Source organism: Rhincodon typus, chromosome 10 (genome assembly GCF_021869965.1).
Source record: "Rhincodon typus isolate 14 chromosome 10, sRhiTyp1.1, whole genome shotgun sequence".
In the NCBI taxonomy this organism is placed as follows: domain Eukaryota; kingdom Metazoa; phylum Chordata; class Chondrichthyes; order Orectolobiformes; family Rhincodontidae; genus Rhincodon; species Rhincodon typus.
In genome coordinates, this window is record NC_063341.1 from 50,343,504 (window position 1) to 50,357,933 (window position 14,430).

At 40.6% G+C, this 14,430-nt stretch overlaps 1 protein-coding gene across 5 annotated transcripts in view; it reads left to right on the top strand.

Annotated features, from left to right (window-relative positions):
• The window catches only part of rnf220a (ring finger protein 220a), a 462,984-nt gene that overhangs the window by 421,433 nt on the left and 27,121 nt on the right, over positions 1 to 14,430 (top strand). For all 5 annotated transcript variants that reach the window (XM_048602023.1, XM_048602025.1, XM_048602024.1 and 2 more), the window contains one exon: positions 3,776 to 3,884. In XM_048602023.1, coding sequence (XP_048457980.1) covers positions 3,776 to 3,884 — 109 coding nt within the window. The remainder of the gene's footprint in view (positions 1 to 3,775; positions 3,885 to 14,430) is intronic.

The window sequence follows — 14,430 nt, forward strand, 5'->3', positions numbered from 1 at the left end:
GCTTAGCGTTCTCACCCTTTTGGAAGGAAGCGTTCTGGATTTTCAAAACACATTTTCTGCAAAATTGCTTCCTGATAGCATTCTTAAATGGAGTAATATTTCTTTTAAAGAGTTCCTGACCAGAGAATATATTTTTTTTCCTGTACCTAACCATCAAATTTTTGTCATTTTAAAAACCTTGAGTAAATCCTTCTAAACCCAAGAGAACACAGACAAGTGTTCCTTTTACTTTAAATATTTAACCCCGATTTCATTTTAGTGAATCTATATTGTACATTCCTCCAGGGTCAAAATATTGTTCCTGATATTCAGTGCCCAAACTTGAATATGGTCCTTCTCTAGAATACGATTGCATTATCAGTTTCTCACTTTTATATTCCAGTTCCATTTAAAAAAAACCACATTTCATCAGCCTTTTAGAATATGCTTTTGCATCTGTAGACCTTTGCATCACCACAACTCATCAGTAAGAAGATATTTCAGGTTGTCTATCGTACATCCAAAGTGAACAGCCTCACACTTCTTCACATAAGATTCCACCTGCTATTGTTTTATCCACTCAGTTAATCTGCCTGTGTTTCTTTCTAACTTTCATCAGTGGAGACTTATTTTGCCTCCTAACATTGTCATTTGCAAACTTGGGTAAATGATTCTATTCTTTTCATTCTTGTTGTTCACGTACGTGATGGTATGGCATTTGAAAATTATCATCTGTCTTTCTTCTAACCCCCAGAGAACATAGGTTTAATTTAACCAACTTCTCATAAAGGTCTACCCTCTCAACTCAGAGATCCAATTAGGGAAGTTCAACTGTATTTTCTCCTTTGGAAGTATGTCCTTCATTATGGAGATATTGGAGACCAACATTACATGCAGTAATCAAGATGTGGTTTCATCAAAGCACTGTTGAAAGTTGGATCAAGACTCCCAAGTTTCATGCCTTTAAAACAAAAATAAACTTATATTCATATGATCAAAGTGAATAACTTCACAGTTGCTGGCATTATACTCCATTACCCTTTTGTTGGGCATTTACTTTATAACTCTTTTGCATCTTTCCTGTGCGCTCTCACAGCTTTGCCTTTCCACCTCGCTTTGTTTCATCAGCAAACGTAGCTACATTATTCTGTATCACTTCAACTAAGTCACTAACATAGATTATAATTAAGGCCTCAGCACGAATCCTTGTGCTAGCCCACTAGTCACAGCCTGTCTACTTGAAAATGCTCCAAGTTTACTGAGTCTTTCCTTCTTCTCCATTAACTAATCCTCTAGTCATGCTATCCCTGACTTCATGAACCTTATTGCGTTTTGTGTTTTCTTTATTTGCTCATGGGACGTGGGTGTTGCAGGTTGGGCCAACATTTACTGCCTAACCCTAGTTGTCCTTGAGAAGGTAGTGGTGAGCTACCTTCACGTACCTTTGCAGTTCATGTACTGTAGGTAGACCCACAATGCTGTAAGTGAGGGAATTCCTGGATTTTGACCCAGCAATACTGAAAGCACAGCAATATATTTCCCAGTCAGGATGGTGAGTGGCTTGGAGGGGAAACATGCAGATATCTGCTGCCCTTGTCCTTCTAGATGAAAGTGGTCATGGGTTTAGAAGGTGCTGTCTAATGATCTTTGGTGAATTTCTGCAGTGCACACTCCTGCTGCTGAACATTGGTGGTGGATGGAGTGGATGTTTGTGGATGTGGTACCAATCAAGTGGGCTGCTTTGACCTGGATCATGTCACTTTATTGAATTATGATGTGATACCATATCAAATGTCTTTTGGAAATCTAATCGTTTCACATCTCTTGGTTCTCCTCTCCACTGTATTTACATGCTCAAAAGCTTGAATAAATTTGTCAAACATGATTTTCTCTTCATAAAATCATGTTGACTGTCTGATAATACCAGTGTTTTCTAAATGTATTGTCAAACTTTGTCTTTAATTGATTCCAGCACTTACCAGATGAGTGATGTCAGGCTAAGTAGCCTGAATTTTGTTGTTTCTTCCTTTCGTTTCTTTATTAGAGGTGTTATATTTGCCAACATCTTATCTGTTGGAAGCTTAACAGAATCTAGGAAGTTTTGTGAAATCCTAGCCAATGCACCAGCAATCAATATCTGCAGCTACCTCTTTTAGAAATCCAAAAAATTAGGCTGCCAGATTCTTGGGATTTATTGATGTATTATGATGTTCCAATTTTGGTTTATTTGGCTGGAGTACAGAGGGAAATGTAGTCATATGAGTCTGTCCTCTTCTGTGCTTTCTTTTCTATTCCTGTGATACCTGCATTTCTGTGACCATGCTGACAGCCTAATTATTCTTAATTTGATTCGTAGTTTGACATCCTGTCTTTGCTGTTATACTATTTAGTGTCCATTCAGTGACTGACAAGATTGGCAATCTAAGAATGAGACTGTTAATTGATTGCTGTTAAATTTGGGTGCGTTCCAGTAGGTACTTTAAAACTGTAGTCGACTTTTCAATTGTACTTTTGTTAATCAAGTGTCAATTTATCAAAGGACAGTCTTGCTGGCCAATCCTTTCGACTTGCTGTTCCCCACCCCTTCTATTGGCATGCATTTCTTTAGCTTGTCCGAAATATTGTTCACTTTTGCTTAGTATTATTGTATGTACTGAATTTGTTGCAATGCTTATTTCAGATCCCTAAACTAAGGGATGAAGGTAGCAAGGGACTAATGTTGCTGATTCAATTAGAGGAAAGGCAACAGCTAAATTTTTATCATTAGAGTTGATGCATTCTGCAGAATATTTATGTACAGGTTTGAAAATGCTCAGTACTGTTTTACAGTGATATTTCTATGTTACATTTGAAAGTTTGGCAATCCACTGTAAACATTTTGTAGCAGTTCTGAGTTCAAAGATATCTATTGTGGTTGGTTTGCTCGCCGAGCTGGTTCATTCGTTTACAGACATTTCATTACCCTGCTGGGTGACATCATCGGTGCAGCGTCCGATGAAGCGCTATTGTATTTACCCGCCTGGTATTTAAACTCTGGGGTCCGTTGGAGTTGATTACCTCATTTCCGGTTTCTCTTTGCAGTGGTGTGTATGTAGGGAGTAATTCTGTGTTTTTTGATGGCCTTCTTGGTGGGGAGCCAGGACTCCAGGAATTCCCTTGCCTGTCTCTGTTCAGCTTGTCCTAGGATCCTGATGTTGTCCCAGTTGAACTGGTGGTCCTCCTTGGATGTATGTTTGGAGACGAGTGAGCATTGGTCGACCAATAGGCAATGAAGAATACCATTTTGATTGGGACAACGTCAGGATCCTATGACAAGCCAAGCAGAGACAGGCACGGGAATTCCTGGAGTCCTGGTTCTCCACCAAGAAGGCCATCAAAAAACACATAGAATTAGACCCTACATACACACCACTGCAAAGAGAAACCGGAAATGAGTTAATCAACTCCAACGGACCCCAGAGTTTAAATACCATGTGGAAAAATACAATAGCGCTTCATCGGAGGCTGCACCGATGATGTCACCCAGCAGGGTAATGAAATGTCTGCAATCTAATGAACCAGCTCGGTGAGCGAACCAACCACAGCATCCACAACCCCAGCTACAAATCTACTCGAGAATATTAAAGGTATCTATTGTTTGTTCTATTTAAGAATAATTCTTCAAGTACTTAATACTCCTTGTGGTTGACCAATTATGAAAGATTGCATGCTTTAAAAGGTATGTGGCTCATCAACTTCTAGTAAAAAAAAACACTAATAAGCCCCTAATCTGATTTCTTTTTCCTTGATTCTGAAGGATATCTGAAGATGCAACAGTAACGACAATTGAAGCACTGAAAGCCCGTATCCGTGAATTGGAACGACAGCTATCCCGTGGGGATCGGTATAAATGTCTTATTTGCATGGTAAGCATTGTTTTAACTCCAGTGGAGAAGTCCTGCTGTCTGAGCTGCTAACAGTCATAATTTGCCTGAGGATCTAATTCTTTTAACATACAATTTTGGAAGTAGCATTTTAAATTGAAGACAGTTGTAACCACAAGACATTTTCTGCTGTACTTCGGAGAATCAACAATAACTGATATTACGTCATACATTTAATGCAATGCAACATCTTGAGCACCTTGAGGAACTTCACAGGAGCATTATAAAACAAAGTAAGACACAAAATCATGTAAGGAGATATTAAGTCAGAAGTCCAGGAGGTGGATCAAAAAGATAGGTTTCAAGGTAGGTTTCAAGCTAGCTAATTGGATTCAAAATTGGCTCAGTGGTAGGAAGCAGAGGGTGATGGTTGAAGGTTGTTTCTCGGACTGGAGGCCTATGACTAGTGGTGTGCCACAGGGTCAGTGCTGGGACCGTTGTTCTTTGTTATTTACATAAATGATCTGGATGTGAATGTACAAGACATGATTAGTAAGTTTATGGATGATACAAAATTAGGAGGTATAATTGATAGCGGGGAAGGATATCAAAAATTACAGAGGGATCTTGATCGGATGGGGAAGTGGGCAGAGGATTGGCAAGTGCAATTCAATACAGATAATTGTGAGGTGTTGCATTTTGGCAAGTCAAACCAAGGTAGGACTTATACAGTAAATGGTAATGTCCTGAGGAGTGTTGTGGAACAGAGGGACCTCGGAGTACAAGTACATAGTTCATTGAAAGCAGCGTCACAAGTGGACAGGGTGGTGAAGAAGGTATTTAATATGCTGGCCCAACGATTGAGGAGTTGGGGTATTATGTTACAGTTGTATTAGTCGTTGGTGAGGCCGAACTTGGAGGGTTGTGTACAGTTTTGGTCACCCTGTTATAGGAAAGATATAGTTAAACTGGAAAGAGTGCAAAGAAGAATTACGAGGATGTTGGCAGGACTAGTAGGCCTGAGTTATGGGGAGATGTTGGCTAGAATAGGACTTTATTCCTTGGAATGTAGGAGAATGAGGGATGACCTTGTTGAGGTGTATAAAATCATGAGGGGCATAGTTAGGATGAATACATATAGTCTTTTTCCTAGGATGGGGAATTGAAAACTAGAGGGCATGGGTTTAAGGTGAGAGGGGCTGGATTTAAGAAGGACCTGAGGGGCAACTTCTTCACGCAGAGAGTAGTGCGTATATGGAATGGGCTGCCAGAGAAAGTGGTTGAGGCAGGTGCATTAGCAACATTTAAAAAACATTTGGATAGTACATGGATGAGAAGGGTTTAGAGGGATATGGACCAAATGCGGGCAGTTGGAACTAGTGACGTGGGCCCCGTGGTCAGTATGGACCACTTTGGGCCGAACGCCTGTTTCCATGCTGCATTACTCTGTGCCTGTCTAAAAGAAGAAAAAGAGAGTGAGAAATGGTGGAGAATAGGAAAGGTGTTCCAGAGTTTAAGGCCTTAGCAAATGAAGGCTTTGTTGTTAATGGTGGGACTATTAAAATTCGAGACGGACGAGAGGCAGGAACATAGGACGTCCAGTTATTTCAGAGGATTTCGGGGCTAGAGGAGTTGACAGAAATATGGGTAAAGCCATAAAGAGAGATTTTAAAATAATGATAAGAATTGGAAAATTAACCATTGCTTGACTAAGAGCCATTTAGGCCAGTGACGGCAGCGGTGAGAGGTGAAGGGGATATGCTCAGATTTAAAGTACATGCACCGCAGTTTTGGATATTGTCACTTTTATGGACTTTAGAAAATGGGAGGTTAGTGACTAGTTGCTGAATTCCTAACTTTAACAAGGAAGAATCTAACCAGCCCCCTTTGACATTCAATGGCATTACTATCATTGAATCCATCACTATCAACACCATGGGGATACCTAAGTGACTAGAAATTTGAAATGAACAAGCTGTATAAATACTGTTGTTACAACAGCAAGTCAAAAGTTAGGAATTCAGCAACTAGTAACTCACCTCCTGTCTCCCTAGTACCATTCGACCACCTATAAGATGCAAGTCAGGAGTATGATGGGATACTGTCCATTTGCCTGAATGGATGCAGCTCCAATAATACTCAAGAAACTCAAAATCATTCAGGACAAGGCTTGACTGGCACCCTATCCATGCTTCACAATTGATGTACAATGGCAGTAGTGCGTACCACCTACAAAATGCACTTCAGAAGCTCACTCACACCTCCTTGATAGCACCTTGCAAACCTGTAACCTCTACCACCTAGGAGGATAAGCAGATGCTTGGAATCATCTCCACCAGCATGTTCTCCTCTAAACCACAGGCCATCCTGTCTTTGAACTGTACCACTGTTTCTTCACTGTCACTGGGTCAAGATCCTGGAGCTCCCTTCCTAACAGCACCTTGGATGTCCCTACATCCCAAACACTGCAACAGTTCTAGAAAGTAGTTCACTACCACCTTCTCAAGCAGAGAGAGCGCTGAACATATCTGGTGGTCATAACTGTCTTCACTGTAAAACGCTACTTCAGAAATTGCATCCAAATTATGATTTATTGCCCACAGATAGGCAATGTGCTCGCTTAGCTTGTGACACCCACATTAATTGAAATATTCCTGTCATCATTTTCATAAGACTGCATATTTCCACCTTCAGAATATCTTTAAAATTTGCCCCTTTCTCAGCTCACTGAATGTTGTTATGCTCATTCACACCTTTGTTACCTGTAAACCTAGTGATTTTCAATGCACTCCTGGCTAGTCTCCCATTTTCTAAAGTCCATAGAAGTGACATCATCCAAAACTCGGGTGCATGTACTTCAAATCTGAGCATATCCCCTTCACCTCTCACCACTGCCGTCACTGGCCTAAATGGCTTCTGGTCAAGCAATGGTTAACTTTCCAATTCTTATCATTATTATTGTGTGACTAAAAATGTTGCATGTCATTTGCTAGGGCTTCTTGATGCCATACTGGGTCACATTCTCCTTTGATATCAAATACAGTCATCCTAGCGTTCTTCACTTTTCCCATGTTTGAACCAAGGCTGTAATGAGGTCAGGAGCTCAGTGGCCCTTGGAGGAACCCAAACTTGAATGTCAGTGAGCAGATTACTGCTAAACAAATGCTGCATGATTGCACTATCAATGACCTCTTCTGTCACTTTACTGATGATTGAGATTAGAGTGTGATACGATGTTGTGTTTATCTTGGTTTAATCTCTGACAGTTGCCAGGATTAGGCATGGAATTGGTAACTCTCAAACATAGTTTTGAGGGGCTACAGTCAATGGCTTCAATTTTCCTAGTAGTCAATTCAAGGAAATTTCTGCAAATGCAGTTTGGATGTCACATTGCAACTTAGCACCACCACCAAGGACAATTAGTGATGGGTAATAAATGCTGACTTAGCCAGTAATGCTCACATCTCAAGACTGAATCAATAAAATGTTTGATTATTTAATAACAGTGGAGGAATTAAGAGAAGCGATGGTTAGGTTGAGTTGCCTATTGCCTATCTAAAGAATATATGTGATAACTAATGTAATGCCTTTTGGTGATGTAATTGAGGGGAAGCATTTCCATGAGAGATAGGAGGTGACCAGGATTGATCCACGAGGTACACAGGAGGCAACAATATGGGAGCAAGAAGCAAAATCAATGTGAGGTACTCTCTGGCTATGATGAGATAGATTAGAATGAGCCAGTTGAGAGCAGTCCCGTTCAGTTGGATGACAGTAGAGAGGCATTGGAGGAGGATGATGTGGTCGGTCATGTCAAAGGCTGCAGGCTGGTTGAGGAAGGAATTGTCGCAATCACATAGGATGTAATTTCATAGAATCATACAGTACAGAAGGGGCCCTTGGGCCCATTGAGCGTGCACTGATAAAATAACTAGCCCCACTTTCCGGCACTTGGCCTGTAGCCTTGAATGTTATGACATTTCAAGTGCTCAACCAAGTACTTTTTAAAGGTTATGAGGTCTCTCACCTCAACTACCCTCCCAGGCAATGCGTTCTGGATTCCAATCACCCTCTGGGTGAAAATCTTCTCCTTCAAAATCCCCAACAAACATTCTGCCTTTCATCTTAAAATTATGCCTCTTGTTATTGACTCTTTGACTCGGGGAAACATTTGTGACTTCGATAAGAGGTGTTTGTGATATGGTGGTACATGTTGTAGAATTTGCAATCCATTACCACGTCACAGTAATTTCATTACTTGAATCATTTTAACACCAAGGCCCCAATTGTGGTGTAATGCTTTGGTTTATTGAGCACTGTGGAAATACTGGAACTACAGAATTAAGAGTTACAGATTACGCTAAATGAAGCAGTAAGTGACGTGCAAAAAAAAAATTCATATCTTGAAATCTCACCCTAATTGGTCAGTTTGTTAATTTTTTAAATAATTTTTTTAATATTGACTTTTTTTTCTTTAAATTGTTGGTTTTTATATAGGATGCCTTCGCTTTGATAATAAATGACACTGGATTTCTAGAAGAAATGGATTCAAATTTATTTCAGTATTGGGGGTCTGCTTCCTGTGCTCACATGCATGAGTGAGACTGGGTAATTTGCCTTGTTCGCAGCACCCTACTGAAATTTAGATGCCCAGCAAAATGTGAGTTGTATTTTCAATTTTGCTGGTAAGCTTTAGCAATTGCTGGTTTAAAAAAATAAATTGCATACGAGCCCTGATACCTGATGTCATGGCATCAGTAACCATTACCGCATCAAGGTCACATCATCATTTGAAATCTGCAGTTTCTGCTCATGAACAGTGAGAAACACTGTACTTGACATGTATACTTAGTCTGATTTGTCTTTTCTGCCAATATGTTGCTTTTTACATAGATGTTCCAAGTATTTCTGCTTTATGCCTCTGCTCTACTACTAGTTATTGTCCAGTGTGTCGAGCAAATTGTGATTCCACTAATATTATTGTGAACATTGAACTTCGTCTGCAATTTAGCACTTCCAAAATATTTTGGCATGGAATTTGCTGTCAGTGGTGAACAAATAGCACACTCACCATACATTGTAGTCACATTCATCTAGCCTTGTGAGGGATTTTACACTGAAAAATGCAATAATTAGAAACTCAAAATGGTGTTGCATCCCCTTCAGGGGAATGGAGACTTTGATGAGAAGGAAGCAAATCAGATTAAAGAAAACTTATAGGGACTCGGCGAATTAGATTAGCTCATCAGCGCCCAAAGAACTCCAAAATGGCATTTGCAGCACATGTATGATCTTAATGAATAAATTGTGCCATACATTATGTTGATGAAGTGTGAGGAATGAACATCAACTAGGCATTTGAAATATTGTAATTTTGAAGGTCAATATTCCAACTTCATTGACTAACTTCCTTTATTAACCTCTTACATATATTGAGCAAAAGGAAAGATTCTATGTTAGTGTTACTTAAAGATCTCATCAACTAGTTACAGGGTTAGTTGCTGGTTGATTTTCTTTTTCTCTGGATTACTGTTAGCATTTCACAAGTGTTGGAATTGCAGGCTTGCGTATTGTTAATGGTGCCATTGACAGCTGGTGGCTGAGCATAGGCATACGGTAAGTGCACAACAATAATAATACCTTAATTCTACAGCAGTTTGCTTTCCCAGTCACCATGGCAAATAAAAGAATGGTGACTTGAAAGCGAGTTTTTGCTCATGATTGCTACATATAACCCACATACACATGCACATTGTGTAGTCAATGAAAGCCATGCTGACTCAGATGATAACATAGACCACTGTTGTCATGAAAAATGCATCCAGTGCCTAGATGCTTTGGAGACTTGCTATGGAGTGGGTGTCAAAATGTGTGGTGTTTTATTACATGCCTGTCCATCATGAGCATGCCAGAAATATGATCATCAGCTCCAGACAGCAAGAGGCAAGGAGGAGGCAACCTGGATAACCCCTTTCTGTCTTGATCAGCTCAGCTGAGTGTGATACCATTAAATCAACCCGAATTCACAAATAGTCCCACAATTTGGTTGTTCCATCACTGCTATCACAGCATCTAGTTTGTTCAATGTAAAAATAAACATTATAAACCAAATTTACAATTCAGGCCATGCCAAAATAATACAGACTAATCACCCTTGTCCATTCCTTTATTATGTGCCATTATGTATCTTTTCCCATCTTGCTGCTGCTGAACATTCCTACCCAACAGATGGGACATGGTTGGTCGAAAGACTATTCACTTTCAGAAGCGAAGACTTCAGCTGGCCTTGAAAGGTGACCTTAAGTAGCTCTGACTCAAAAGGGTCTGCCTTTTGCTTACGCTAAATTGGAATGAGCAGCAGCAATCTGGAACAAAAACAAAGTTGCTGGAAAAGCTCAGCAGGCCTGACAACATCTGTGAAGGAAAAAACAGAATTAGCGTTTCGGGTCCGGTGACCCTTCCTCAGAACTGATGGTGGCTGGGAAAATGTATGTTTATATGCAGAAAAAAGGGGAGGGGTTGGGGTAGGGAGTAAACGATAGGATAGAGCCCAAAGAGAGAGAAGAGCAGTTGGACAGACAAAGAGTTGATAATGATCAGGCTGGGAGGGTGAATTGTTGTTAATGGGGAGTCTTAGTGACTAATAACAGGTAGCGTGTAATAGCAGACTATGTGGTAACAAGGCCTGATGTGTGGGGTAGGGGACTGAGACATGGGAGAGTTTAGGCCCTAAAAGTATTGAACTTGATATTGAGCCCGGAGGGCTGCAGGGTCCCCAAGCAGAAAATGAGGTGTTTTTCTTCCAGCTTGCATTGAGCTTCGCTAGAACACTGCAGCACGCCAGAGACAGACATGTTAGCCAGGGAACAGGGTGGGGCGTTAAAGTGGCAGGCAACAGGTAGTTCAGGATCTTTTTTGTGAGCAGAAAGTAAATGTTCTGCGAAGCAGTCACGTAGTCTACGCTTCATTTCCCCAATGTAGAGGAGACCACATTGTGAGTAGCGAATGCAGTAGACTAGATTCTGGGAAGTGCAGGTGAAGTGTTGCTTCACCTGTAAGGTATGTTTGGGCCCTTGGATACTGGGGAAGGAGGAGGTAAAAGGGCAGGTGTTGCACCTTTGCTGGTTACAGGGGAAGGTCCTGTGGAGGTGTTGGGGGTGAAGGAAGTGTGGACCAGGGTGTCCTGGAGGGAACTGTCTCTACGGAAGGCAGACAAGGGAGGGGAGGGGAGTATGTGTCTGGTGGTGGCATCTTGCTGGAGGTGGCAGAAATGGCATCTGACGATCTTCTGGATGTGGATGCTGGTGGGATGATAGGTAAAGACAAGGGGAACCCTAACGCTGTTGCGGGAGAGAAGAGAAGGGGTGAGGGTGGAAGTGCGGGAGATGGGTCGGACCCGGTTGAGGGCCTTGTCGACCACAGAGCTGGGGAATCCTCGATTGAGGAAGAAGGTAGACATTTTGGAGGCTCCCTTGTCGAAGTTGGCCTCATCTGAACAGGTACGATGGAGACGGAGGAACTGAGAGAATGGGATGGAGTTTTTATAGGAATCAGGGTGTGAGGATGTATAGTGCAGGTAGCTGTGGGAATCAGTGGGTTTGTAGTGAAAATTAGTGACCAGTCTATCCCCAGAAATGGAAACAGAAATGTCAAGGAAGGGGAGGGAGGAGCCACAGATCGAGGCGAGGAAGAGGCAATCTGGACTGACTTGCTGATGTATGATAGCATGGAAACTGATGGACTAGCAGGGATAGAAGGATGTATGGTGTCATCCTGATGCATGTTCTGTGGAAGCACTTACTTTTCCTCAGAGCACTTCAGTCACCCTAAGCCAAAATAGATTGCTATGCTACTTTGAGACCCTCCAAGTTACTTTGAGCACTGGCATCTGCAGTCATGCTGTCTGAGTGCTGTGTTTTAATGACATCATTCTGAGCCTTTAGGGTTTGACTCCTGGCAACAACCACCATGGCTATTTGGTCTCACTACTTTTTGACCATATGTCTGGAAGACCTCATGACCCTCGGGAAATAAACAGCATCCTTCCTTCTGTCCACCTCCTCTGCCAAGATCTTCAGTACAGTGTACTAAAAGTCTTGGAGTCCATTCTGTCCCCTATTTTGACATTCTTTTCCCTTTTCCAAGTGCTGACAGGGCAAGTTTTTCAACTTATGCTGCCAGCACTTCCTTAAGCCATAGTTCATCTTTTTAAGGGGTGCTAGCTAGCCTTAAGCAGTGCAGGCTATCTTTAATTGATGCTAGGCACTCACAGTATTAGCCCCCTGTTGGTGATTTCAGCCATAAAACAGTCTGGTTGCTGGCTAATTGATTGTTCAAATCAAGCAGGATGAAAATGTTGTCTTCATTGTAATAAATTCACACGGAGTAAGGAGAAATCTTGATTCATAAGCCCATTTTCACAGGCGTGTAAGTTAGAATATTTAATTCAATGCAAAATCATGTACAGAAAGTGAAATAAAAGTAGAGAAGGCTGAAAGAAAAAGCGTAGTTCTGTTTTAAAAGATTTTCAGCAATAATTAAGATCTGAAAGAATGAGACATTTTGCTTATATTAATTTTTATTACCAGAGAACCTGTTGGTCAATAATTAAACCTTGTCACTCCATTCAAGTTCATTTACACTTTAGTGAAAACTTGCCTTTATCTGGGTAACTAATAGGTAGAAACTCTGCTTGCAGCTGCGTATATGTGAGTGTTGATTCTTTTGGTGAGGTATTGGAGCTTGTGGAAATGCTGTTAGACAGCAGCTTCTTGATTTCATTTTCCACGTTTAACTGCATCTTGAAGATGCTGGAAGTTGCTGACAAATTTACTACTCAGTAATGATGAATACTGTCAGCATTATTCTCACGACAATATTCAAGCAGTTACTACCTCTGCATTCGTTCAGCCTTGAGTTTTGTTGCACCTGCACTCGCCCAAGCAAGTGGAATGCATTCTTTCACACTCTAGGTTTGTGTCTAGTAGATTGCAACTGGGGAGTTGTGAGCTGAGTTTGTAGCTACAGAATTCCCAGCCTCTGACGTGTTCTTGAACCTATAGTATTTATATGGCTGATCTAGTTAAGTTTTTAGTAAAAGGTAATCTCTCTAGGAAGTTGATAATGGGGGCTTCAGCAATAGTAATGCCATTGGTGTGATACTTACGTTGTACTCCATGACATTTTTGGATATAGGTGTGAGACAGCACTTGTGAGTGGGTTAGAGAAGGTATCCCACTGTTCTGCTGTAGTGTTAGTTCAGGACTTGATTCTGTCATAGCCATATTTCAACTTTATCATTGCTACAATGTGAAATTACTTCGCATTGGCGCTAAATATTAATACTTCTTATGTAAAAGATGAAGGACTACTCAAGCTGGGCTCTTTCCTTTAAAAAAGGTAAGAATGGGGATTGCCTTAGAGATATCTTTAAGACAATGGAAGATATTGATAAAGCTTTTAATTCACATCTGTTACAAATGAGAAAATTCACTATAATAAGTCCGAAAGTATAAAAAAGACTGCCAACGTGGGCTGGGAATAGTCAAATTTACATAAATGATAATGGGAATGTTGTCAGTGAAGAATTGATTCCTTAAGGATGCAGGCAGAATTTAAACTGAAATTGAATCAAAACTAAATGATCTATTTATTGGAATGGGTTTTGGAAATGACATGTATGCCATCCATTATTGGATGTCCAATGCATAAACTTAACTTTGGCATTATCAAAATGGAGATTGTCAACAGACTAAAAGTGAATTAAGCTATTTAGCGATAAAATAAACCTAAAGTACTAGTGATCGACCTGAAATGGTCAATGAGCACAGGAGATCTCACCGAATTAGCCATGACACCTATCTCCAAAATAAAAGTTGAGAAAACAAACCAAATATTAACAAGCTATTAATCTTACAACAATAACTCCCAGTTATCAGGGTTTAAAAGTACGAAATGTTGAAATTGAATGCAAGTTAGTACAGTTTCAGAAAGGGGATATGTTGCTTGACCAATGCTCTTTAAATTGCTGAGGATGAGGCAAGCCAAGTTGACATTGGAAAACAAGAAATTGCTGAAAAACTCAACAGATCTGGCAGCATCTGTGGAGAGAAAAGAAGAAGAAGAAGTCAAGTTCTGAAGAAGGTTCACCAGACTTGTTAATTGTGCTTACTCTCCATAGTTACTGCCAGACCTGCTGAGTTTCTCCAGCAACTTCTGTGTTTTTCCAGTTTCCCAGCATCCGCAGCTCTTTGTTTTATTGACCTCAGAAAAATTTAAACATGTTTAAAACTGTAAGAACCTAGAGTTAGTCCTAAAAAACCCATGAGTTTTAGTTGTGGGGAGGTGGGGTGGGCATGATGTCAGGCTTATTATACTGGGAGTTTGATGTGCAAATGCTTACTTGTACCTAAACAGCCTGTGTTTAGAGACGGTATTTTCATATGTAAGGTGGAGAGGAAAGAATCATTAATAGACTTGGCTGAGGAAGCAGATGGATATATGCAAATTTTGTAAGTACTTAGAACAATGTTAGATGAAATTCAATAAAATATCACAGGAGAAGAACAAATGGAAGATGTGTTTAAAG